The sequence below is a fragment of the Aspergillus candidus genome (genome assembly GCF_002847045.1).
Source record: "Aspergillus candidus strain CBS 102.13 unplaced genomic scaffold BDW47scaffold_17, whole genome shotgun sequence".
NCBI classification, from domain to species: Eukaryota; Fungi; Ascomycota; class Eurotiomycetes; order Eurotiales; family Aspergillaceae; genus Aspergillus; species Aspergillus candidus.
This window is the reverse complement of record NW_020194022.1, coordinates 389029-410306: the sequence shown is the minus strand read 5'-3', so window position 1 is coordinate 410306 and position 21278 is coordinate 389029. Positions and strand designations below refer to the sequence as shown.

General features: G+C 52.5%; 8 protein-coding genes across 8 annotated transcripts; 5 read left to right on the top strand and 3 right to left on the bottom strand.

Annotated features, from left to right (window-relative positions):
- Nucleotides 1–113: 113 nt before the first annotated feature.
- BDW47DRAFT_104498 (uncharacterized protein) lies at nucleotides 114–551 on the top strand (the record flags this gene model as incomplete). Its single annotated transcript, XM_024812344.1, has 1 exon — nucleotides 114–551. A coding segment is annotated over exon 1 (173 nt), but the record flags the coding sequence as incomplete, so codon positions are not given.
- Nucleotides 552–1806: 1255 nt separating this feature from the next.
- Nucleotides 1807–3301, top strand: hapB (transcription activator HAP2). Its single transcript, XM_024818451.1, has one exon. It carries the CDS (start codon nucleotides 1944–1946, stop codon nucleotides 3027–3029), a length of 1086 nt encoding a protein of 361 aa, XP_024672911.1. The 5' UTR covers nucleotides 1807–1943; the 3' UTR covers nucleotides 3030–3301.
- A 2172-nt stretch (nucleotides 3302–5473) lies between these two features.
- On the top strand, nucleotides 5474–8121 carry BDW47DRAFT_117077 (putative arsenite resistance protein Ars2; the record flags this gene model as incomplete). The annotated part of the gene is made up of 2 exons (XM_024815030.1): nucleotides 5474–7435; nucleotides 7492–8121. 2 exons carry the CDS (start codon nucleotides 5474–5476, stop codon nucleotides 8119–8121), a joined length of 2592 nt encoding a protein of 863 aa, XP_024672910.1.
- Nucleotides 8122–8586: 465 nt separating this feature from the next.
- BDW47DRAFT_104492 (uncharacterized protein) lies at nucleotides 8587–9884 on the bottom strand. The gene has a single exon (XM_024812343.1). The coding sequence runs from the start codon at nucleotides 9788–9790 to the stop codon at nucleotides 8696–8698; it is 1095 nt and encodes a 364-aa protein (XP_024672909.1). The 5' UTR covers nucleotides 9791–9884; the 3' UTR covers nucleotides 8587–8695.
- A 567-nt stretch (nucleotides 9885–10451) lies between these two features.
- On the top strand, nucleotides 10452–12021 carry BDW47DRAFT_104491 (uncharacterized protein). The gene has a single exon (XM_024812342.1). It carries the CDS (start codon nucleotides 11164–11166, stop codon nucleotides 11695–11697), a length of 534 nt encoding a protein of 177 aa, XP_024672908.1. The 5' UTR covers nucleotides 10452–11163; the 3' UTR covers nucleotides 11698–12021.
- A 139-nt stretch (nucleotides 12022–12160) lies between these two features.
- flbB lies at nucleotides 12161–14857 on the top strand. The gene is made up of 5 exons (XM_024812341.1): nucleotides 12161–12889; nucleotides 13218–13334; nucleotides 13394–13481; nucleotides 13548–14108; nucleotides 14185–14857. Exons 1-5 carry the CDS (start codon nucleotides 12805–12807, stop codon nucleotides 14645–14647), a joined length of 1314 nt encoding a protein of 437 aa, XP_024672907.1. The 5' UTR covers nucleotides 12161–12804; the 3' UTR covers nucleotides 14648–14857.
- Nucleotides 14858–16944: 2087 nt separating this feature from the next.
- On the bottom strand, nucleotides 16945–18110 carry BDW47DRAFT_104486 (uncharacterized protein). The gene is made up of 3 exons (XM_024812340.1): nucleotides 17356–18110; nucleotides 17249–17298; nucleotides 16945–17191 (listed from the first exon to the last, which is right to left on the bottom strand). Exons 1-3 carry the CDS (start codon nucleotides 17485–17487, stop codon nucleotides 17164–17166), a joined length of 210 nt encoding a protein of 69 aa, XP_024672906.1. The 5' UTR covers nucleotides 17488–18110; the 3' UTR covers nucleotides 16945–17163.
- Nucleotides 18111–19084: 974 nt separating this feature from the next.
- Nucleotides 19085–21198, bottom strand: BDW47DRAFT_131231 (uncharacterized protein). Its single transcript, XM_024817267.1, has one exon. The coding sequence runs from the start codon at nucleotides 20866–20868 to the stop codon at nucleotides 19150–19152; it is 1719 nt and encodes a 572-aa protein (XP_024672905.1). The 5' UTR covers nucleotides 20869–21198; the 3' UTR covers nucleotides 19085–19149.
- Nucleotides 21199–21278: the final 80 nt, after the last annotated feature.

Below are 21278 nucleotides of genomic sequence, written 5' to 3'. Positions count from 1 at the left end.
GTTGGCAGAAGCTCTCGACTCTTCGTCCATTCCCCGTGACAAGTCTCCCCCCAAGTCGTCAAATCATCGCGTTGCTTGCATGTTCTGCATTGACTGTTGGGAACTTTACTGCCTCCATCTCAGATCGATCATCAGGTAATCCATGGCCCCTCCCCCCCCTCCCCCCTCGCATGGTCTCTTTGTTTCCCCCTTCCACAACAAAATCCGACCGTGTTGTTTTGGTTCTCTTGGCCTAGGACCGCGGTCCGTCACGCTGCGCGACATGCGATCCTCCCCCATCTTCAATCTTGCTGCACCCACCTGATCATCCCAAAACAATCCTCCGAGTTGATGTCGCATGTGCGCAAAAAGGGATTGCAGGAAGCCTTGACCACGAGTCCATGGTCCTTTGGTTCCTGTATTGGATCTATTGCATCATGGTCGCGTCTTCCGGCTGTCCGTTCCCCGCCACCAATGGCCCAATCAGCACGCGTCAACCTTTATTTACTTGAGATGTCGGTTGACTGACAGCATTCCCCCATATCATACAGGGCTCTAGTTTGATCTCGTTGCAAACTATACGAACTGTCTGCAGGGACATCATTAATTTCTCGATTGCTCTATATTTCCTGCGCGTGAAGAACGACGTGTGACTCTTGTATGCAGTGGTTAATACGTCGCATTTCGACAAGGTATGTTGCCCGCTGCATCGTCATTCTCGCGCTTGCCAACGCATACACCACCCCCCTCTCCAGCCTTGAAAAAACATGGAAAAAAGAGAAAAAAAAAGAGAGAAAAAAAATAAAAAAATAAAAATAAGGAAAGACAAACTAAACAGCCACGCTTTCGTCTTTCCCCTCCCCCGCCACCTTTGGCATTACCCCTCCACTTCGTCATGACAGCACACAATTCCAAGACCAACATGTCTTGGTCAGTTACGAGGATGTTGCTGATAGACTTCTGTAGCCAAATTAGCCCTGTGAGGCCCCATTAGGCGTCCTCCGACACCAATTTCGCGGTCGCATTATCGTTCTGGGGACTTCTGAGCGAGAATATCTTCGTTCGCCTGGACTTGAAGAACTAGGCAGACTACGTCGCTTAGCACCGCCTCATATCGCGCTGTTGCGCCGTCGCCTTCCGATATAGGTGTGGCCGATCAGTCCTACTTGTTTAGGATCAGAACGTCTGGAGATCGATAGCCTGCCAGTTGTTATCTCAAATACACTGCGTAGCTCGTGTTCCGATTTTTCGATTGTTTATTTTTTTTTGTCGCCCCAACTTGCGCGCACCTGGTGATAGCTTGTTGCTTGTCTTAGTCAAGAGAGGCTGCGCTTTCTCTGACAACGCATCAAGTGCCGTTCTGTCGAGGGCACCCTGGTCCGCTGCATCAGAGCCCAACCACGTTACACTCCGAAGTGGACGTCAAGAACAGCATACCCACAAAAGACTCAGATCCTCCGGAAGGAGTCGTTCGAAGCAATTCAGCAAACGAGCGCTCAGTCTTTTCTTTTGGCCCAGTGAATTTTCTAGTCGCTAACAGGTGAAGACCCGGTGAACCAGCGAAACACCGCCCCAGGTAACCGCTCCGGTGCAAGCGCCCTTACCCCGTCTGACCCCACTTTCAATCCAGTGACCGGTTGGCGCTGCACTCCGCCCTGACACTATTTCGAGCGCCTGCAGCCTTTCGCATTCAAGTCGTCGAATCATCGGCGTCAGCCCCTTAACGATCTTTGCGGTCGTCTGCTGGTTTGCGCGCAACCGTGATCGTCTCAAGGCAAAGCGCTTCCACGCCCTATCATTTCCATTGACCGTTTCCTGGCCTACTGTCAATCACTACTACCAACCAGACAGTTGCTCTTCCCGCCATCGCCATTGGTTCTGATCTTCACATTCCAGTTCGCCGACCTTATCCAATCAACTTTGTGTACTGAACGCGTGCTGGCAAGGACCACCGCGACATCAGAATGGAGTACCCCCCGCAATACCAACAGCCTCATGGCCAGCACCCCCACGGCCCCTCTCACATTGCCGCCCCATACCAGGCCGGACCGCAGAATCCAGGCTCAGCCGTCGGATCGATGGCTTCTCCCACAAATCCGCAAGCTCATATGCAACCCGCCCACCCGACGCATCAGACATCCCCCATTGTTCCGTCGCAGTCGCATTATCAGCCCCCGCAAAATGCGCCCGGCGCGGTACATCCGCAGATGAACTTCCCTCAGTCGTACGGCGTCGCCGCCGCCATCCCCCAACAGTATGGCATCTCGCCGACGCAAGCCGCTGCCATGGCGACCGCTGCCGCCTCGGGCCAGTTTTACCCGCTCCACCAAGACTCCATGACTGGGCAGGTTCCACAAGGACCGAGGGGATCTCCCCGCATGGGAGGTGTTCCGGTCAAGGACCGCAACCCTCGGTCCCCTCCAATGCCTGGTCAGATGCCCCCGATGGGTTCTCAGGTACCGATGGGCCAGGGCGCCCAATTGCAGCAGCGTCGCATGAGCCACGTTGGCAGCCCACACGTGCCGAATTCCCAGCCGGTGATGGCCCACGTGACTCGGCCTTCCGGGCCGCCCGCCATGGGGCCCCCGCCCCCGGCCCCGGTCCAGCAAAGTCAGCCTTCTCCGGAGTTGGTCGCGGGCGCCGCAGAGGAATCGCCGCTTTACGTCAACGCTAAGCAATTCCACCGCATCTTAAAGAGACGTGTTGCGCGACAGAAACTGGAAGAGCAGTTGAGACTGACGTCCAAGGGCCGTAAGCCATACCTGCACGAGTCGCGTCACAATCACGCGATGCGGCGACCGCGTGGCCCCGGTGGTCGATTCCTGACGGCCGATGAAGTGGCCGCCCTGGAGAAAAAGGGCGGTCAATCCATGGACCAAGAGAACGTGGACGTGGGCGCGACCAAGGGGTCTGGGGAGAACCCTCCCTCGGCGCAGAAGCGCAAGTCAAGTCATCTCAATGATGAAAACGCCACGCCCGTGAAGAAGACCAAGACTGGCAAGGCGGAGGACAGCGAGGAGTCTGCAGAGGCCTCCGACGAGGAGAGTTGAGCAGTTTCTCTTTTCCGTTCCGTATCTTTATCGTGAGGGTTACTCGTCCGCGTTGCCTTTACCCTTTTTTTTTTCTTTTTGGTTATCTTTGGTTTCTGTTCCCTCTTGTCTTCTTTTTCTTCGTATCTATTGATGATGGTTTTTACGGATCGACGCGATGTTGGAATTCCCCTTTTTGTGCTTTCTCAAACCCGTGTTTTTCTTATTCTGGAGCAAGCGATGTGTGGTATGGATCTACGACGGCTTTGTTCTTGTTCTTTGTGTTGTCGCACGCTTACGTTTTTCTGCGCCTCTTGCATTTATGTCTGTCTATACGGTTATGCTGGTACGAAGTTTTCCTTTGGTTTCTCCTTCTGATGTCTATGTTGTTGAAATTGGGGGTCCTACAATGACTGTCCTGATTGCGTGTTCACTTGAAAGCCTTGCCCCCACGGTACGCCATGCCGCCCGGACGGTGCCGTCGATGGGAGCTCCTTGAACATTTCCTGCCCTCGGTAGAATCCTGCTTCATACCAACGAACTCCCACCTATCGGCCTTCATCCATGGACCGTTGTATCACTCATACCGGTCACTATGGCACAAGCCTGATTTACAGTGGCTGGCGCTGCCATGGAGACCGCATGACTCTTGTTCAATATCGACCCCTTCTCTATGATTTGATCTCGTTGCTCCTTTTGTTTGGGATGGTGGACCCGGTCTAGACAGGGGCCCCCGTCAGTGGTAAAATCCTTCCGCACTCGGATCTGAGCGTACGGAGCTTGGGATTTGGGCCTACGGTGTTTGGGGCGGTCCACTTATGCCTTGAGATGCCTTCCAGCCAAAGTCTCGGGGGGGTTCCGGTCTCTCCCTATGTCCCTCTAGTAAGTTGGTCGGGCTGGCTTGCTGAGCTCATGCCTCTGGCCCTTGAACCCTGGGTTTGGAACCAGGGTATCCTTCCCCTGGTACACCTTGGGACCTCGGACTATGAGTGCCCTCGGCGTTTCTCCTGATGGTCTGGACAACGACTCTGGGCTTGCGTTTGAAACTTACGTGGTCGGGCGAGGATCTTGTGATCCCGTGTTGAGGATGAGCAATTTCCTTTGGTTTCCTTTCACCTCTTTTATTTTTCCTCGTCTTCTTCTCCCCCTCTTATTTCCTTCTCTCCATGTGTGATTTCCAACGGATGATTCCCCTGTTAGTTATGTATAAATATCAGGACGTACTTTTGCTCGATGCTCTCATCTCGTATCCTGTAGTTGGTAGTTGCAAACAGACGCGCCTGAGTCAGCATCGCGCGCCGATGCAGGCGCTAACCCGATCCAGCCTAGTGGCGGCTCCACCTATCCCGGCCATCTCCAGCTCAACTCTCTCCATCCTCTTCTTCTCTTCTTCTTTTCTTCTCTCTTCCCTCTCTTTGTATCGCAACCTTGCTCCTGGCCTTCCTTATCCAAGGCGCGTTTTTCCTCTCTTCCTTCTGGAGGCTATCGGATTGGATGCGCTGCCAGGCCTGAATCACACACCAATATCACTTTTTACTTAAAAGGCTTCTTGTAGGTCGCCTGCCTTGCTGTCCTTTCTCTCTTTGAACTTTCCCCCCATCCTTCCGCCTCTCATATTCCCCTGCCCCCTTTCCCTGCTCATTTCTTTTACCTGGTTCTTTCAATCTCTTCGTCTCTGAAGATTCTATTCCTATCAAAACCGAACCTGAAAGCTTGCGCTCTCTTGTTTCTGCTCTTCATCCCACTTCTCGTTGTCTGTCAATTGCATTGTCGCGCCACCATCGAGTCTCGAGACGCCTCGTGCTATTGTCTCGTCTTACATACATCAACGCTTTCTCCCTCTTTTCTTTTTTCACACCTTCCTTCTACTATCTCTTCTCTCCTCTGCTCGCGTGAGCGTGCGTCTTTTATTTTCCTTTGATCAACCGACTCATTCTTGTCATTCTCTATCCAACATGCCTTGTCTCTCTTTTGCCTTCTTCCAGGCGCCGACCTTCTTCCATCTTCGTTCATCAAATTCCGTCCTTCATTGCCCTTCGTCAACCTCCAAGATGCCCTGCCCCTGACATAATATGATTTGCTCTAATGTTGGTGATTTCGGTTCTTAGCTTGCGTCGCCGGTATCTACCTGCTCCACATATCCGTTCCGCTTCGACGCGACTCTTCCAGTCTCACCGTTTCGAGCCCAAGCTGGGACCAAGAACCCATACCCGTTGATTGCTGTCGTGATTCTGGTTCCGCAACATGGATTCCTATGAGAGTTATGGGTCTCCGGGCAGGAGCCGCGAGGCGGACTCCTACGTGGCTAGAGCTCCCGTGGACTCGTACAGACGTCGGTCGCCTGGTAGGTTACCACTCGTCGGGTTTCTCGGGACGTTATGGGTGAAAGTCGCGGTCGCTAAACTGTGGAATCTGTAGTCTCGCAAGACCGTCGCCGAGGCCGTCCCCGTTCTCGCTCACCCGTTATGATCGACCGTTACGAACCTTCTGACCGCCGTGGAAACCGCGATGATTATTACGCCGCATCTCGCGAGACCGCTCTGCGAGAGCGCGAAGATCGTCGCCGTGCCCCTTCTCCGACTGTGTCTAATATCGACCGATACGTTCCTGGCCAAGACTCGGGCAGGCGGCCGATTCCCACGAACCCCCTTCCCAACCCGTTGGGCCTGGAATTCCAAGTTGGATTCAATTGGTTCGCCGAGTGGTGGAGAGCGGAACAATCGATCAAGGAAGAAAAGGAACGGGCAAAACATGGCGGGCGTCGTCCATCAGATCGCGTCAAGGGTGAACGCGAGTCGCGTGAGGATCGAGAAAGGGAACGCGCCCAGATACAGGCCGCTTACGACAAGTACAAGGTGGACCTGCAGGTTAAGATGGCGAGGACGTTTGTGCACCACCATCGGACCGAGGAGTGGTTCAAAGAACGGTACGTTCCCGAGGTGAGGGAGCCTCTTCGCCGGCGCACGATGGACTTCCGCGTTGGTGCTTATCAGCAGTGGGAGCGCGACCTGGAGAGTGGCTTGTTCGACGAGTTCACTTTGGAAGGTATCTACAAAAACGAAAGCGACGGTGCGGGCGGCGTGATCGAGAAGGAAGAAGGCGAGACAACCGCAGTCGGCGAGACCCTGGGTGTTTTGGACTTGCTTCCGGCCCGGGGTGGCGAGCTGCGCGACGAAGCCTTGTCTCAGCCCGCCCTTCTCATAAAGACTTTAGCACCCAATGTCAGCCGCGACAAGATTGAAGACTTCTGTAAAGAACATCTCGGCGAGCAGGATGGCGGATTCAAGTGGTTGAGCCTCAGCGACCCGAATCCCTCCAAGAAATATCATCGCATGGGTTGGATCATGCTCCACCCCGCCGCAGATGCTCCAGTCGTCGAACGGGGCGATGGCCGGGAAGAGGAGGGCGAGGAGATGGAGCACGACGTGACTCAGGGTTCTGGAAATGCCAGCGTTGCTGACAAGGCACTGGAAGCGATCAACGACAAGACCATCCACGATCCCGTCCATGGGGATTTTGTTTGCCATGTGGGTGTCCATGTGCCCCCGTCGCAGCCGCGCAAAAAGGCCCTTTGGGACCTCTTCTCGGCACCGGAACGTATCGGACGGGACCTCGAGCTGGCACGGCGTTTGGCCTCGACGCTGGATGCCGAGATGTGGAACGCCGAAGGTACGACTAAGATCGACGAGCGCGTCGAGGAGTTGCGCGGGAAGGGGTGGCTGCAACCCCCCGTGACTGGGCCTGTCAGTGTCAAGAAACGGAAGTCGGACTTTGACGCGGATGACATGGACGAGGGTGAGGCCGAAGAAGGCGAAGAACAGGAAGGATGGGAGGATGACGACGTTGACGATGAAGAGCTTTTGGCTAAAAAGAAGAAGTTGGACCTCCTGGTAGAATATCTTCGCCGAGTCTACAATTTCTGCTTCTTCTGCGTCTTCGAGAGCGACTCCGTTCACGAGCTGACTCGTAAATGCCCCGGTGGTCATCTGCGTCGCCCGCGCGCTGGGCTCACTACCCAATCGAAAGCCGTGGCCCGGGCCAGTGCTCTTGGCGAGTCATTCCCCGTCAAGAAGAAGGAGCCCAGTGAGGACGGGGAGGAACCGCCAGCGCCCGCGGAGGAGAAGAAGTCCCAGAAATTCAGCTCCAAGACGGAGCAGCAGCTTCAGCGTGCGTTTAACTGGGTGCGGACATTCGAAGACAAGCTTTTGCAGATCCTCGAGCCGGAGAACGTGGATATTCGCAAACTCGGCGGCAAGCCCGTGGAGGAAGCACTCCAGGAGGAGTTGGCCAAATTCGTCAAGCAAGAGGATGATTCGAAGTTCCGCTGCAAGGTGCCCGAGTGCAACAAACTGTTCAAGGCTGAGCACTTTTGGGAGAAGCACGTGGAGAAGCGGCACGCGGAGTGGTATAACACCATTAAAAGTGATGTAAGTCGATTCGATCTATGTCCGTGATCAGAGAGCCCTTGCTGACTGCCTTACAGTTGACCCTGGTGAATGCCTACGTTCTCGACCCCGCCCGTATTGCACCCTCGCGGTCGGACGCGAACAGCAACGGTCATTTCCCCCTCCACACCGGCCACAATCAAACCGGCACCCCTCGCGGGTTTAGCTTGTCGTCCATGCCGCCGTACCTCAGCGGGGGTCCTGGGGTTGCACCCGGGATGCAAGGTATGCCTGGGGCTGGATTCCCTAGTCTCATTGGAGTTGGAGGCCAGCCCTGGGGCTCGAACGGGATGGTCGGCGGTGACCACCCTGGCCTTCACCAACCGGGCGTTATGCGCCGCGGAGGCGGTCGTCATACGCGGATGGGCCCTTATGACCGACGCGGCCACCGTTCCGGCGCCGGCAGTGGTCGTTTGAGTCCGGTCCGCGGCATGGGTCACATGTACGGCGGTGCGGGTCGTCTCCCGCCCAACCCTACTGCTCCATACATCCCTCCCGGACACCCGGCAGCTGCGATGGTGGCTGCGGGTGGCTTCCCGGATGCCATGGGGGCAGGCGGTGCCCAGCAGGGCATGGGACCTCGCGAAGCGGTGCAAGGCCGCAGCCTTAAAAGCTACGAGGATCTCGATGCGGTTGGGGGAGCGGGGAGTGGTGAATTGAACTATTAGTCTTCACCTGGATTTCATCTGCTGCTGGGAGACCGGCTCTCAAATCTTTTGAATTGGCACAACCTTTTCTCGACTTAGGCATTGCATCGTTGGCAAAATTTGCTTTCTTTTCCTTTTTTTTTTTTTTAACTTTCTCTTTCCATCTCATCTCGAGGCGTGGTGTTTATCTGAGCCGTACAACACGTCACTCTTGTTCTAATCATTACATCAATTTTCTTTTTTTCTTTTTTTTGTTCTCATCTCAGGTCGTTCTCATGTACTCTGTACTCCTACTACACAAACTGACTGCTCACATGTATTCTTTACCTCTCTATTTTTTTTTTTTTCTTTTTTCGATCAACCGGCGCTGTCCCTTTTGGCGTAGATCCAATCCACACATTGCCAGGCTGTATTAAAGTTCATTTCTCCAATGGAAAGTGCAAATCATACTTGATACTTCTATTCATTCTCCGTTGTAGTTTCCTTCATTATTCATCAACCATCATTCATCATTCATTCATTCATTCATCCAGTAGATGATCTCAAGTATACACATATGTACAAAACCAAATACTACATGTATAGTTAAACAAGGCTACATAACAATAACAACCTCATCCCGACTATCGCGCCAGCGCGCACCCATGCGGCGAATACGGCGCTCACTCGCTAAGAAGAGCAGGAGGTAGATGTGTTCGGCGGTTTCGCCCCATGCGTAGATCTTTAGGGTTGTGGGTTGGGTGGGATGGGTTAGTTTGTGTTCTTCTTTTGATTCTTCTTCTTTGGGGGATTGTTGAGGATGCGGATCTTGGCCTTCATTGTTACTGTTTTTGTTGGTGGTGGTGGTGGTGTCAGCTTCAAGAGAACACCACACGCCCCATCCAGCACGCCCTTCACAGATGAAATCCGAGAGGAAGGTCCAGAAGCGGGTGAAGAGGGGTGTAGGCCATGTGTTGGGGGATAAATCCTGGGGTTTATTCTCCGGGTTTGGTGAGGGTGAGGGGGGAGTGGTGGTGGTAGTAGTGATGAGATTGATAGGAACTGTCCAGTGCCCGCGTTCGAGGTTGGTGAGGGCGCGCGTTTGGTGAATGGGGGTGTAGGTGCGGGGGGATTTGAGGCGCGTGATGAGCATTGATAGGGTTGGGGTGATGTGTGTTGTGAAGGGGGATGTTGAGGGGGGTGGGTTTGGGGGGTGGATTTGGAGGGGGAGGGTTATTTCTGTTTCTTGTTTTTGTGTGGATGGTGGTGGTGGTGGTGATTGTTGTCGGTGATGGGTCCGGGGTGAGCTGGTGCTTGGTTGTGGGGGGTTCCCTGTTTCTTCGGGGTCTCCTGGGTTCCCTGGGTTTCCTGGGGCTCCTCCTGGGAGTGAGGCTGGTGATGGTGATGGTGGATGTATCCGGGGACGTTTCAGAGGCGGGCCCTGTGATGGCTGCGAGTCCGGGATAACGCTGACTAGACTGCTGTTGAGAGAGTCCGCTGCATGGTGCTCTGGGGACTGGATCCCGGGATGAGGATTCCTCTGATCACCGTTGTCCTGGGTATCCTCGTTTGAACCTGCGGAGTTGATGACGGCCTGACGTGAGACGCACTGAAAACCGAGGATGGCGTCGACTTGGGCGCGATAGCGAGCATCGTCGGCGACTCCGCTGGGAGCGGAGATGTGGACGAGCACCTCGGAGAAAGGATCCATCCGGGATCGATTAAGCGTTCATGGGGGGAAGCGGAGTGACGTGCATTACCGGGCGATCATGCTGTGGTGTGATACCATATGATGGAGATGATGGTGAAGAGAAAGAATGCAAACCAGACAAACGACGTGGATGGCAGCGAGTCATGGGATCGCCCAATCGGGTAAAGGTGGAGCCCGAGGCTGCCTTAGGCGGTGGATCGCGGCCTCAATAGTTCATCGGAAGGCTTCAAGGCAGCCAATCAGTCCAGCTCATCCATCGTTTGGACTTCTTCCTGGATGATCCGATCACCTCGAATCTTGAAATATGTCTCGGATGTGATCGTGGTTCTGGCTGGCTGGGCAGGAAGACAAAGTCACATTCACATTCCAACGGGATCGTGGCGCCCCATCCCTGTCGTCCTTCTCCTTTCTCCCCAGTCCCCACCATGTTGTGTGTTTGGGAAGGGAGTCGACGTGAAGTATGGGCCAGGACGATTTCGTATCCTCCTAAGTATGTTCTGGCAATGATCCACTCTGACCAGTCGAGTGACATCGGTTTTGAACCAATCAAGTTGAGTATCAATCGACCAGTCAACAATGAGCCCCTTGTGGGATGAAATGGAATTTAATGTGTCGAGCGCGACGTCATTCCCACGTTAGTGGTGTGGGAGGGAAATGAACGGGCGGAATGGCCCTTTGTTACACTGTCCTGCCGGAGAACCAGCGACGGATCCCAATTTAATCCCTGGCCCGATGCGACAGGGGTTTCGTGCCCCTTGATGTTGGACGACGATACGATCGGAACACGATTACTGGCCAGAATGTCGTCCCTGGAGCTCGGCAGATGAAAGGAAAGAGGTTGTGCTCTGTATCACGTCGGACGCCGGTGCATGGTTTGCGCGTGGTGGTACTGCCAACCGTACCTCTCCTTCAAGGGACAGCGAAAGGGTATCTCTGTGAGTGCAGTGGGAGACGAAGCTACGACCGGAAGGGTAATACGGATGATTCCTCGTCCATGTCTATATCTGGCATTATACTATAGTTTTCAGCCAGCCAGCCAGCCTGGACCGACCCAGGGTATGCCCCATCGAGCGTTGGTGGATCAGAGCCACTACCGATGACCGTGTCGAACTAGCCCCATCCTGGGTGATTCTAGCGACCTCCCCGCTGAGTGTTCAATGGCCCGACCGGCGGCGTGATGGGTCTCGGTCTCGTTCCATCGAAACATCCACGACAAGAGGGTGTGGTCCGCGTCCACCAGATTGACCAGTCCAATCGTACCGATGTGCTTTTTTAGGAAACGGGGATACTTCTTGTGTCAACCTTGAGTCCCATCGGGGACGATCCTGGATTCTTCACGTTACACTGCTGAATCCTTCAAGAAACTACTCGGAATGACCAAGTCTGAGATGTCAAGTGCTGTCCTATCCCGCTGTGTCTCCGCGATGACCACTGGACCAGTGACCAGCCTCGCAGCCACCACGGACAGGGTCAACGGTGCGTCGATCTCACCCGGTCTGGGACCATCGCTGGGCGTGAGGATTGCGATCCTCAGCCTAGTTTCAGCCATCACCACTCGATCGGAATGGGAAATCGAATCACAGGTGACGATTCAACATGTCGATAAATTAAAAGGACAGAATCTAGAAATTTCCGACTTTCCTGTCGCTCATCTGCTCCAGGAGTCCGCCCAAAAAAATCTACAAGCCCCTCGACCTGTCCTGGACCAGACGATACCCACTGTCAACCATCAAGAAGATTCTTTGATTTTTGATTATTATTACAGATATATTAAAATCAGCAGCCGAGAAGGGGAGAAAGAAAAGGGAGGCGAGTGGATGGCCACACGGGCGGATGCATTCTTTGCTTTTGCGGCTGGGAATGAGCAGCGCCAATCATTGCACCCTGTCGGAGCAACTGGCGAATAAAGACGGATTCGATGTGTCGTGACTGTCTGCTGATTTGATTCTGATACTTCATTCTCATTCTCGATTCTGGATGCCTTGGGATTTTTTTAGTTTGATCAGTGATCATGATTCTTGACTGATTTATAGACCCCATCCAGCAAGAAACAATGGTTATTCAACGCGGGACGGGGTTCGGCCTTATTCGTCGTTAAAGCGCCTTGGCACAAACCCCCAGCTGGTCCGTTCAGGAACAGGAACAGGAACAGGAACAAGAGATGGTTTGTTGTCTTCTTCATCGGAGGTGGATAGTGCGTGTGCATGTGGGAGTGGATGTGCGGATTGGACTCCGTATTCTCGATCTGTTGGTGTCTAGATTTACCTATCTTGTTTTATCTATCAGGTTTTCTTTTGTCTTGATATTATATTCTAAAATAAAATATAATATGGTCTCTATTTATTTATATTATAATGGACCCGAATTAGACCGGCATCGATCGATCCACTTAGTTCTACGGAGTACTCCTCCTACACTGATTATTATAACAGCGACGACTGGACTAGGTTGACTGTTCTTGTCCCAACACACCGTCCTGGATCTTCCCCCCCTCTCGCTATTCTCCAACATTCCTTTCTCCTTCTCTCCCTCCTTCTCCTACTTACTTCTATCCATCACCTCACCCATCCCAGTTCTACCACTCCCATCACCTACAGACTCTCACGATTTCCACCACATCACACCGTTTCCCTCTAATCCAGAGTTCGTGTTCACCTGCAGCTCCATTCCTCATTGGGAACGAACCATCGGGGAGACCGATCCGCCCAGCCGGTACGTGAGTTAGAAAGGTAGTATATCGGTCTAACTCGACGGGTCCCGTCCCTTCAACGGCCAAAACCGCGTGCGCACGACGAATCGAATCCACTCTACTCGCCTGCGACCGAGTCAGTCAATTCCTCGCTCGCCCCGACCGTGGTCTAGGTAGTTGAACGTCGATGACCTGGACGTAAATAAGTCTACCGCCTTCGTCCGCTGCCTTTGCGTTGCATCTTCGATCCCTCCTTCCTCGATATCCACCGGTCGCAATACTACAACTACCGAGGGTTGACTACTTTGGCCCGCCATAGACGATCATGGCGACGATGAACGGGGTTGTCATGCCCATGGAACACGACGTTGCGAACCGACAGAGCATTCCCCAACAAGTGGATATGAATGGTGAGTTGAGATCCCGGTTGGTGTCTATGGTGCTATCCTTCTACTTGCGAGTCTTCGGGGTTTAAGAATGGTAGACTTGCGGGCCGCTCAACAATGTGAAATATGGATATTGGTATCTGGATTGGTGCAAACGCCCGGTTCGAGGGACCGTGGGTGGTTGAGCGGCTGTTCTAATTGTGACATGGGCACAATCATCCAGCAATTCTGAGGATAACACGCCGCCGGAGATGGATGGGAGAGCAAGTTGATTGCATCCACGATTCCTCACTTGTCTTACACATGTTTTTACTGCACATACCTATCCGTCCCCGTGCTGACCAATTTGCAGGGCAGATATCCCAAGGGAGCACGCGAACGAATTCCTTGGGAGCGGAGTTCTTCAAATTTTTCGGTGGTGGGGGTGGGGGTGCCAGCGGCAACAACGGGGTGAAGAAAAACAATCGAGGTGGGTGATCTGAGACTTTCACCGTTCATATTTGCAACATGCTAACGTACCCCCGATAGAGGGTCAACCGGCCAAGCGACGGGGTCCCAAACCCGATAGTCGACCCGCTTTGACCCGGCGGCAAGAGCTGAATCGTCAGGCGCAGAGGTAGGTGACCCGTCCCTTGCGACAGGTGCGTGCACGAGGGCAGACGCCAACGGGGGGCGACCGCAGGACCCACCGCGAACGCAAGGAACAGTACATCCGATCGCTAGAGACCGAGGTATCCCGCTTGCGGGAGGCCTACACCCACGAGATCTCCGCCGCCAACCTCACGGTTCACCAGCACCGTGAGATGGTGCAGTCCTTGTCCGACGAGAACAGCATCCTGAAGGAGATGCTCGTCGCCCAGGGCGTCCACTACGAGGCCGAGCTGGAACGCCGCAAGGCCGAACGCCCGCGAAATACGACCCCCGTCTTCAACTCCAGTCCGTTCAGCGGCAGCATCACGTCGCAGCCGTCTGCCGCGCCCTTATCGAACGACAACTTGTACACGACCCCGCCGACCACCGTCTCCATGTCGTCGAGCGTCAGTCCGCACACGAACGCAATCGGACCGGAACATGTGGAAGTGTCACCGACGCAGAACCCGATCCCCGGCGTTCAAGCGTACAACGCAGCACCCTGCGACGCCCTAGCCACGCTCGACCGGATAGCGCCGAAAAGCCGCACACCGGCTAATCCCGACGGGATCTTCGAGCTGGACAACCAGCTCCAAGTCGATTTCGTCTTGACGTAGGGATCCTCCCTTTCCCTCCCCTCGGGGCTACGGGACAACCCCTCATGCATGCTGCTAACCTCTACACCCCAGCCTGGAATCTCCGTGTCGCGAACACACAGATTACCTCTGCCGACGATCCGTAACAGAAGCCGACGACGAAGACATGCCATTCTCAGGGCACGCATTGATGGCCACATGCCCACCCCCCAGCTACATCAGCAACACAACGCCCGAACAGGCCTACCCGCACAAGACCTACGACCTCCCCCACGTCAACCTCGCAACGCTCCTCAACCTCAGCCGCCAGCTCGTCGTGGAGGGGCAGATCACGCCGATCATGGCGCTCCAGTGTCTCAAGAACCACGAGCTGTACCACCGGCTGACCCGCGACGATATCAAGATCGTTGTCGAAACGCTCAGCACCAAGGTGCGGTGCTATGGGTTCGGTGCAGTTATGGAGGATTTCGAGCTGGAGGATTGTTTGAGTAGTGTTGTGGGGTCGAAGGTTGAGATTGGGTATGCTTATGGGGGTGATGAGACGATGTATTCATGATTATTTTATTGATTCTTCTATTGTCTCTTTGACTTCTTTGCTTCTCTTCTTCTTCTCTTTCTTCTGACTTTCTCTATCTCGCTTTTTTACTTTCATTTTCATTTTTATTTTTTTTTCGTGCACGTCATGGGGTTGAGACAATAATAATGTACATAAAAGCGCTGGGGTTACGAACGGTGATAATGATGACATGAGATTTTTTCCCATCCATTCATTCATCTAAATATAGTAAACAGCTATTCATTTACTAGTTGATGTTTAGATTTATAGATATACGCAGGCTGATACTATATACCAACTACCCACCTTGCTATATTGGACTAAACAAACTCCCCAAAACACCAATTAGACAAAACCAGACCAAGAAAACACAATCATCTAGACCAGGCAGAGAGGCGAAGGGACGAAGCTCTGAGAGGGAGATCATCCACCGGTCTTCCCAACCAACCAATCATCTTCGTAACTGTACTCTATACGAAGCGATTAGCATCAGCTAACATGAAACGCGCCTATCACGGCATAGACATCCACCTGCTCCGTATTTTGCGGAGTCAATATATATCAGTTTTGTGGGGCAGGGGGGACTACTCTGACAAGGTTGTATACGATTTTGCACTATTCAATTAGGTAGGTAGGTAGGTGGGTAGATACTAAATACGAAGTATTTGTGGACTTGATAAGGCGGAGGTGGGTGTAGAATATACCTACCTTTGGATTGAAAATTATGTCTACTAGGTTATTCTGCCTTTAAAAAGAGGTAGAGATTGATTAATGTGGTGTCTGATTGTGGAGTATACTTAGTACTTACCTATCTATCTATCTACTCCTATTGTACATACTCTGATTGCAAAGATTCTACCTGTTTAGAAAATATGCGTAACATATAGCCAAACGTCTAATATGCGTCTGTGGTCACGGGATAAAACTCAAGAGACATGTCTTTAGTAGGTGCGATTGCCAGGGAAGTGAAGAGTCCGGGTTCAATCTTTATAACACCACCAAAGAAGGTGTATATTCTCGACGCCATGATGGACTACTTTAATACAGGAAGAATCTGGTCTACAGTACGATGGCAGGTCCTCGGCATATCTTACCAACCTTGGGTTTTCGACAGCTTGACTTTGCCAGGAGCTACGTTTCTTAGATGTCAATGTTACTGGTCTTGTATACACGAGCACTTCCATGAGAAAAGAATATATTCATGCAATCGGCTAACTCTCAGTATACGTCCTATCTTAGGTATGATCTTTCTCCGCTGATAGGATCTTCAAAGGTGACAGTCCCACGGGGCTCCACCTTATTTAATGCAAGCCTTGTCTCTTGGAGAAGGTCAGCTCCGAAAGAAGGGTAGGCCTGAGCCTCTTCGCAGAACTTGTGATCTTTGTCTCGAAGAAAGCCTTCAACAGATGCTGCAGCCAGAACACTTCGCACTGGATGCCCTCGAGGCAAAAAGGTCGCTGATTCAATATGATCATGTGTGAGATAATAAGTGTTGTTATCAACATGTCGACAATACTCTCTGGTCATTGGATGAGGGTTGTGTTTTATGACGTTCCTGATGTCTTGGGCCACTGTAGTTTTTAATCCATTGATCTCGTACGTGTCTGCAAGCCTTGCGAGCTCCATGGCGGCCGAAATATGCTCTCCCGGGTCTTTTATCTCAAACCTGACGGTGCGCTGGTATAGCCATTGAAAGAGTGCTTCAAGGCTACGCACTGAGACATCGTCGTAGGTCTCTTCTAGAGTGGCTGTCTGCTGCTGTGACTCTAGAAATTCTCCGTTGAACATTCTTGAGAAGACTGGCGATTCCGCGCAGAGAAGGCTCCTGGAAATTGTATATTCCTTGTTGGTAGGCTGGATTCGAAGTTTGACGGAAGGGCCCTGATATAGCGGAAGAATGCTAGAGAGTAAAGTGGTCAGATAACCATTTCGCAGAGGCATCTCAGGTACTTACTTGTTTACGAAGTGCTCAGCACTTGTTTCGGATGCGTTGGTCATCGTTTTGAAATGAAGAATAATGTATGGAACAGGATGGAGACAGCGGGCACTAGATAGGTCAATCGTGAGAATGCCGTATCATCTCATGTGTACATGTAACTCTAGTGGAGAGTGTGCAATGATGCTGTGGTAGACAGAAAGAGGGGAACGAGGAGGGGCATAGAGCAAGGCTGAGAACCGGAGCCCTATCACCTGTCCAATTAGGACTCACGGCTGCTAGATCTATCATCCGGGAATCAGGTCGCAAGAGTACGGAAGTATAACTGAATTTAAATACTACTGTGTTCTGGATAGCAAATTTCAAAGATGATATTCCCTCCACCCGTGAGCAATTTGAAGACCAAATACTACACTGGATGGAAGGAGCAATGGCAAACTATTGTATAAACGAATGAACGAACAATGTGTCGACACGTCCTATACTACCGAACCCAACAGTCCAGTTCTCAACAGACAGGCTCCGAGCCAATCAACCACCACCACCCACTCTCAACTCTCGTCTGAATAGGGTATTCCATTTACTTCTTCTCGTTGCAAGTGCACACCCTGCCGCCATCGGTTAGTCTCTTTGCTCACTATAACCCAGAATACAAGGACACTTACCGCTGGAGGAAACCAGCGCAGTAGCCACCGTTACGGCCGATATCCTTGCACTGTAAATCCGTCGTGTCAGTCTAGTCTCCAATAAAGGCGGGAAATGAAGTACTCACGTGGGTGTTGCAAGGTCCATCATCGGGGCAGCCGAATCCGCGCTTCTGCATCATTCCAGCGTCGCCTTCGGAGGCGGCGGCGAGGCCAACGGCCACGAGAGAGAAGAAAACGGCGGTCTTGAAGAACTGCATTTTGACTGATTTGAAGCGAGAAAAGCGAGGTTTGTAAATAAGGCTTTGTAGGCTTGTTGTGGATTGCTTGTTTGATGGAGTTGGATGCTGATGATAGATGTCTATTCCACGGGGTCCAAGAGGGTTTATATAGCTTTTGAGATGGCCTTTCGAGTCATGTTTGTGGCGAAGGGCTCTCCCTCACTCATACCCAGGATACGATGCGATGTCGTGGCAAAGGGAGCAGCTATCCAATAGTGCTGTTCAGCTGGGTAATTTGTTGCAGGACATCACCATCTCGTATCCGTTTGGGGCTGCAAGATCCGAGGCAAGGGGTGATGGACTTGGGAGCTGAGTCTGGAGATCGTGGTTGTGGTTCATGCTTGCATTGGTGTAGACGGAAATACGAGATCTGCATTCCAGGGCGTGGACATGCAGACCGCCAGTTGGTCGGTTGATGTGGGGGAGTTTCATACGGGGTTCCCAGGATAGAAACGTAGGTTGCTCACTAGTCAAGATCGACTGCTGAAATGAATGGATGGGGTGGTTTGAGTTTCGTAATGGGATGCTTCTGCCTGGCTAGATCCGAGTAAGGAAACTCGAGGTATGTGGAGCGATGATCATTGCTGAGAGGTGAGGAAACGAGCATGTGGCGAACGAACCATGGTCCAATACTTCTCCGACACATCGGAAAATAGCATATCGTCATTTTGAAAGGCCGTATAACATCCTTGGAGTAATTAATATATGATTAATATCGAAGTTCGCACCACTGGTGGTTGGAAGCAGCCACTTCGGCATCGCCGGCCTATTGGAGCTGGAGGCACCAACTATGCTTAAATAGGCGGCTTGGCGGATGGTCCCTATTTTGGACACGAGCTCACGGTCACCTAGAACAAGACTCTGGACATTAGGTTCAGAGAACTCCTCGTATCTCACACATACGAGCTCGAAGATCACGGCATCGATTGAAAGAGTAAGTCCGAGGCTGTCATTCGGTTTCCCACTAGATCATCATGCCGCCTGGGTTTATGCGGAGCTCAGATCAATCTTCTCCATGTGCCGTACTTGGCGCCTCATGCTAAACATAACAACACACCGCAGTTAAACATAGTCACCACTTAGTCAAGGCGCCCACCTCAGCACTAGACGTCCTTTGAGCAGGAACAACAAGAACCCCAAGTCTCATATTGACCGTCAGCGATTAAAGGATCAGAACTGTGATGTTGATTCTGGTGGGTTTGTTGGCGGGCCCACGGTGATAAAGAAGATTGCACCCCCAGTTTGGTTCACTGGAAAAGTTCCTTCAACGGGTGTATACAGATTGACGGTTAAGTCACGGTTACTGTTTCTTCAGCTTTGGTCCAGACGGGGAGCTGATTTTCTGCCACATTTCGTGAGCTGGGGAATTGAGAAAATAAAAAACAATGACACGCTATCAAATACACATAGAGAACATTCAGACCCCGTTTGCGTATGCATAAAACAAGAAAAGTGCTAGCTCGAAACACGACGTAGGAACAGCATATAGCGTACACACGTGGACACAACAAGACTCGACGCGGAAAACACGATATGAAAAATTAGGGTTATATGAATTTCGGCGGAAAAAAAGTATCAAAAAGCATGCAACTGGTCGAGAAATTTCATGCCCTGTTCATGGCCTAGATCAACTCAATCGTCCTACCGCATCTCATACGGTTCCTCCTTTGATGAACTTGCAAGCTCATAAATGGGCGTATGCGCGCTTAGCTGAGCTGGTACAACTTGCCGGTAGGGATGCGAAAGGTTGACGGATTTGACCTCCGCGGGAATGCTCGCCTTTCGGCGTTGGCGACGAGCCAACGCCCACACCATGAGGCCGATAATCACCAACCCTGCGATCCCGCAGCCGATCCCAATACCAGCTTTGGCGCCCGTCGACAGGCCATCGCTGCTGTCGTCGCTTCTGTCGTCGCTTCTGTCGTCACTGCCGCTGTTGACGTCCTCGGGTTTGTTGACAGATTCGGAGAGCGGGGTCCAGTAGTTAGCCCAGGTTTCTACCCAGCCGTTGTTAGAGCCGGCGATTGTGGAGTCAGTAGCCTTGATGGTGGTCGTCCGGGGCGTAACCGAGTACCCCGGGCCAGGGGCCTGAGCTAGAAACCAGTTGCCGTTGTCTTGGTCGATGTAGTTCACGCCCATGAAGGCCGCCTGAAGAAAGGCCCGGCCGAGAGCGTAGGTGCCTGTGGTGCGCATGCATGGGAAGTACCGGACGCTCTTCTCCACGAGCGGGGCCTCCAGCGTCAGATTGAGCAGGGCGAACGGGACCTTGATGGAGATTTTTTCCGTGTTGACTCCGTCCTTGTTGAAGGTAAAGTCGAGGTAGCTGGGGGAGGTGACGATGTGTGAGTACCGCGGATCGGATTCGTTCCAGAAGTACAGACCGTAATCAGGTTGGTAGGTGACGGGAAGCTCGCTGGCGAGAGCGTCGCACGCACTCTTGGGAAGATACAGGTACGGATCAGCAGGGCTCGCCTTGACGGTGATCCCGGAGGAAAGGGACGAGTTGCCCTGTGCCAGCAATTTGCTTTTCCCAGGCCCATCCCAGGGCGATTCGCCATCTGCTACTCCTATTCCGATATCCAAAAGCTCGATGGGGAAGTGTGGGCCTGAATAGGGCTGCGCAGAGACATCCCCAATGACCCGGTTTTTGTCGTATCCGCCCAAAATCAGTGACCCCTGAATCTTGTGCGCCGCTGAACCGATGTGCATGCCCCAGGAGTAAGACGAAATCGGGACATCTGCGTATTTCCAGAGATAACTGGCGATAAAGGTGCCATTGAGCGGATCGGAGTCGTATCGACTGAATGTTTGATTGATGTCCGGGGCCCCAAGCGCCAGTATACCCACTTGTAGGGGATAGTTCTTTCCTCCCGGGTAAATTTGGTACCCCTGCGAAATAGTTATGAAATCGACATCCGGTATCAATGTCCCTGCGAGATCTACCTCGATCAGCGCGCGGTCAGCCTCCACGATGGTTCCCACTGCGTCGGCGGCCCCAAACTGACCGGGGCCCCACTCCCCATTGGGACCCAAGGCGATGGATTCGTTTCCTGCAAACGAGGAGGAAGAATCGGGGTAAAAAATACCCGCGTCTCTAGCGTAACAAGTAGACGAGATAGTATCGTTGGAACAAATGGACGGCAAGAAAACTCTGGACTCCCACGTGCTTCCGGGATACAGATCGATCTGTTGTCCTGGCTTCCCGACCCCGATCGTAACGGCATTCCAAGGTCCATCGGGTCCGTAAGTCTTGTCAGACCAATTCATGTAAAAAGGGCGACCCATGGTGTAGTTACAGAGACCGAGAAGAACGAGCGAGGTAGCGCCAGACCGGAAGGGTACTAGCCACGGTGACAGCATATTGGTAAAAGTGTCGGAGCTTAGGCACAGAGACTGAAGTGACCACCCAAGAGAAAGTCGTGTTGCATAGCAGAGTAGCTATATTGAGGTACTGAGGCACTGTGGTATCGCTACCTGAAGACAGTCAATGGAGATCCCCAGAGCGGAGCAAAAGCATCTGATCCTCACACAATCTGGGGACGCGGATTAGTTTTCAAGGAAAGCAAATGGAAGCACCCTCCCCTCCATTTGATGAGTAGCTACTAAGTAATTAGAACAGTGGAGCCATTCCAAGACCTGCCAATGTACTAGTGGTTTCTTTTGGTGTGATAAAACAAAATAGGGGCTTTTGCGCACAAATCATGTTCGACAAGGGCGATGAAGAAATCGTTGACCGGGGGCAGACCCATGGATAAACACCCCTCAAAGAA

What these genes read in the sequence shown, in the direction of transcription:
- hapB (XM_024818451.1), top strand. Translation starts at nt 1,944, where the DNA reads ATGGAGTACCCCCCGCAATACCAACAGCCTCATGGCCAGCACCCCCAC.
- BDW47DRAFT_104492 (XM_024812343.1), bottom strand. Translation starts at nt 9,790, where the DNA reads ATGGATCCTTTCTCCGAGGTGCTCGTCCACATCTCCGCTCCCAGCGGA.
- BDW47DRAFT_104491 (XM_024812342.1), top strand. Translation starts at nt 11,164, where the DNA reads ATGACCAAGTCTGAGATGTCAAGTGCTGTCCTATCCCGCTGTGTCTCC.
- flbB (XM_024812341.1), top strand. Translation starts at nt 12,805, where the DNA reads ATGGCGACGATGAACGGGGTTGTCATGCCCATGGAACACGACGTTGCG. An exon ending in CCAACAAGTGGATATGAATG is followed by an intron (nt 12,890 to 13,217) that starts GTGAGTTGAGAT and finishes ACCAATTTGCAG; the next exon opens with GGCAGATATCCCAAGGGAGC. An exon ending in CTGAATCGTCAGGCGCAGAG is followed by an intron (nt 13,482 to 13,547) that starts GTAGGTGACCCG and finishes GGGCGACCGCAG; the next exon opens with GACCCACCGCGAACGCAAGG.
- BDW47DRAFT_104486 (XM_024812340.1), bottom strand. Translation starts at nt 17,487, where the DNA reads ATGCAGTTCTTCAAGACCGCCGTTTTCTTCTCTCTCGTGGCCGTTGGC. An exon ending in ATGGACCTTGCAACACCCAC is followed by an intron (nt 17,299 to 17,355) that starts GTGAGTACTTCA and finishes ACGGATTTACAG; the next exon opens with TGCAAGGATATCGGCCGTAA. An exon ending in TGCGCTGGTTTCCTCCAGCG is followed by an intron (nt 17,192 to 17,248) that starts GTAAGTGTCCTT and finishes CGATGGCGGCAG; the next exon opens with GGTGTGCACTTGCAACGAGA.
- BDW47DRAFT_131231 (XM_024817267.1), bottom strand. Translation starts at nt 20,868, where the DNA reads ATGCTGTCACCGTGGCTAGTACCCTTCCGGTCTGGCGCTACCTCGCTC.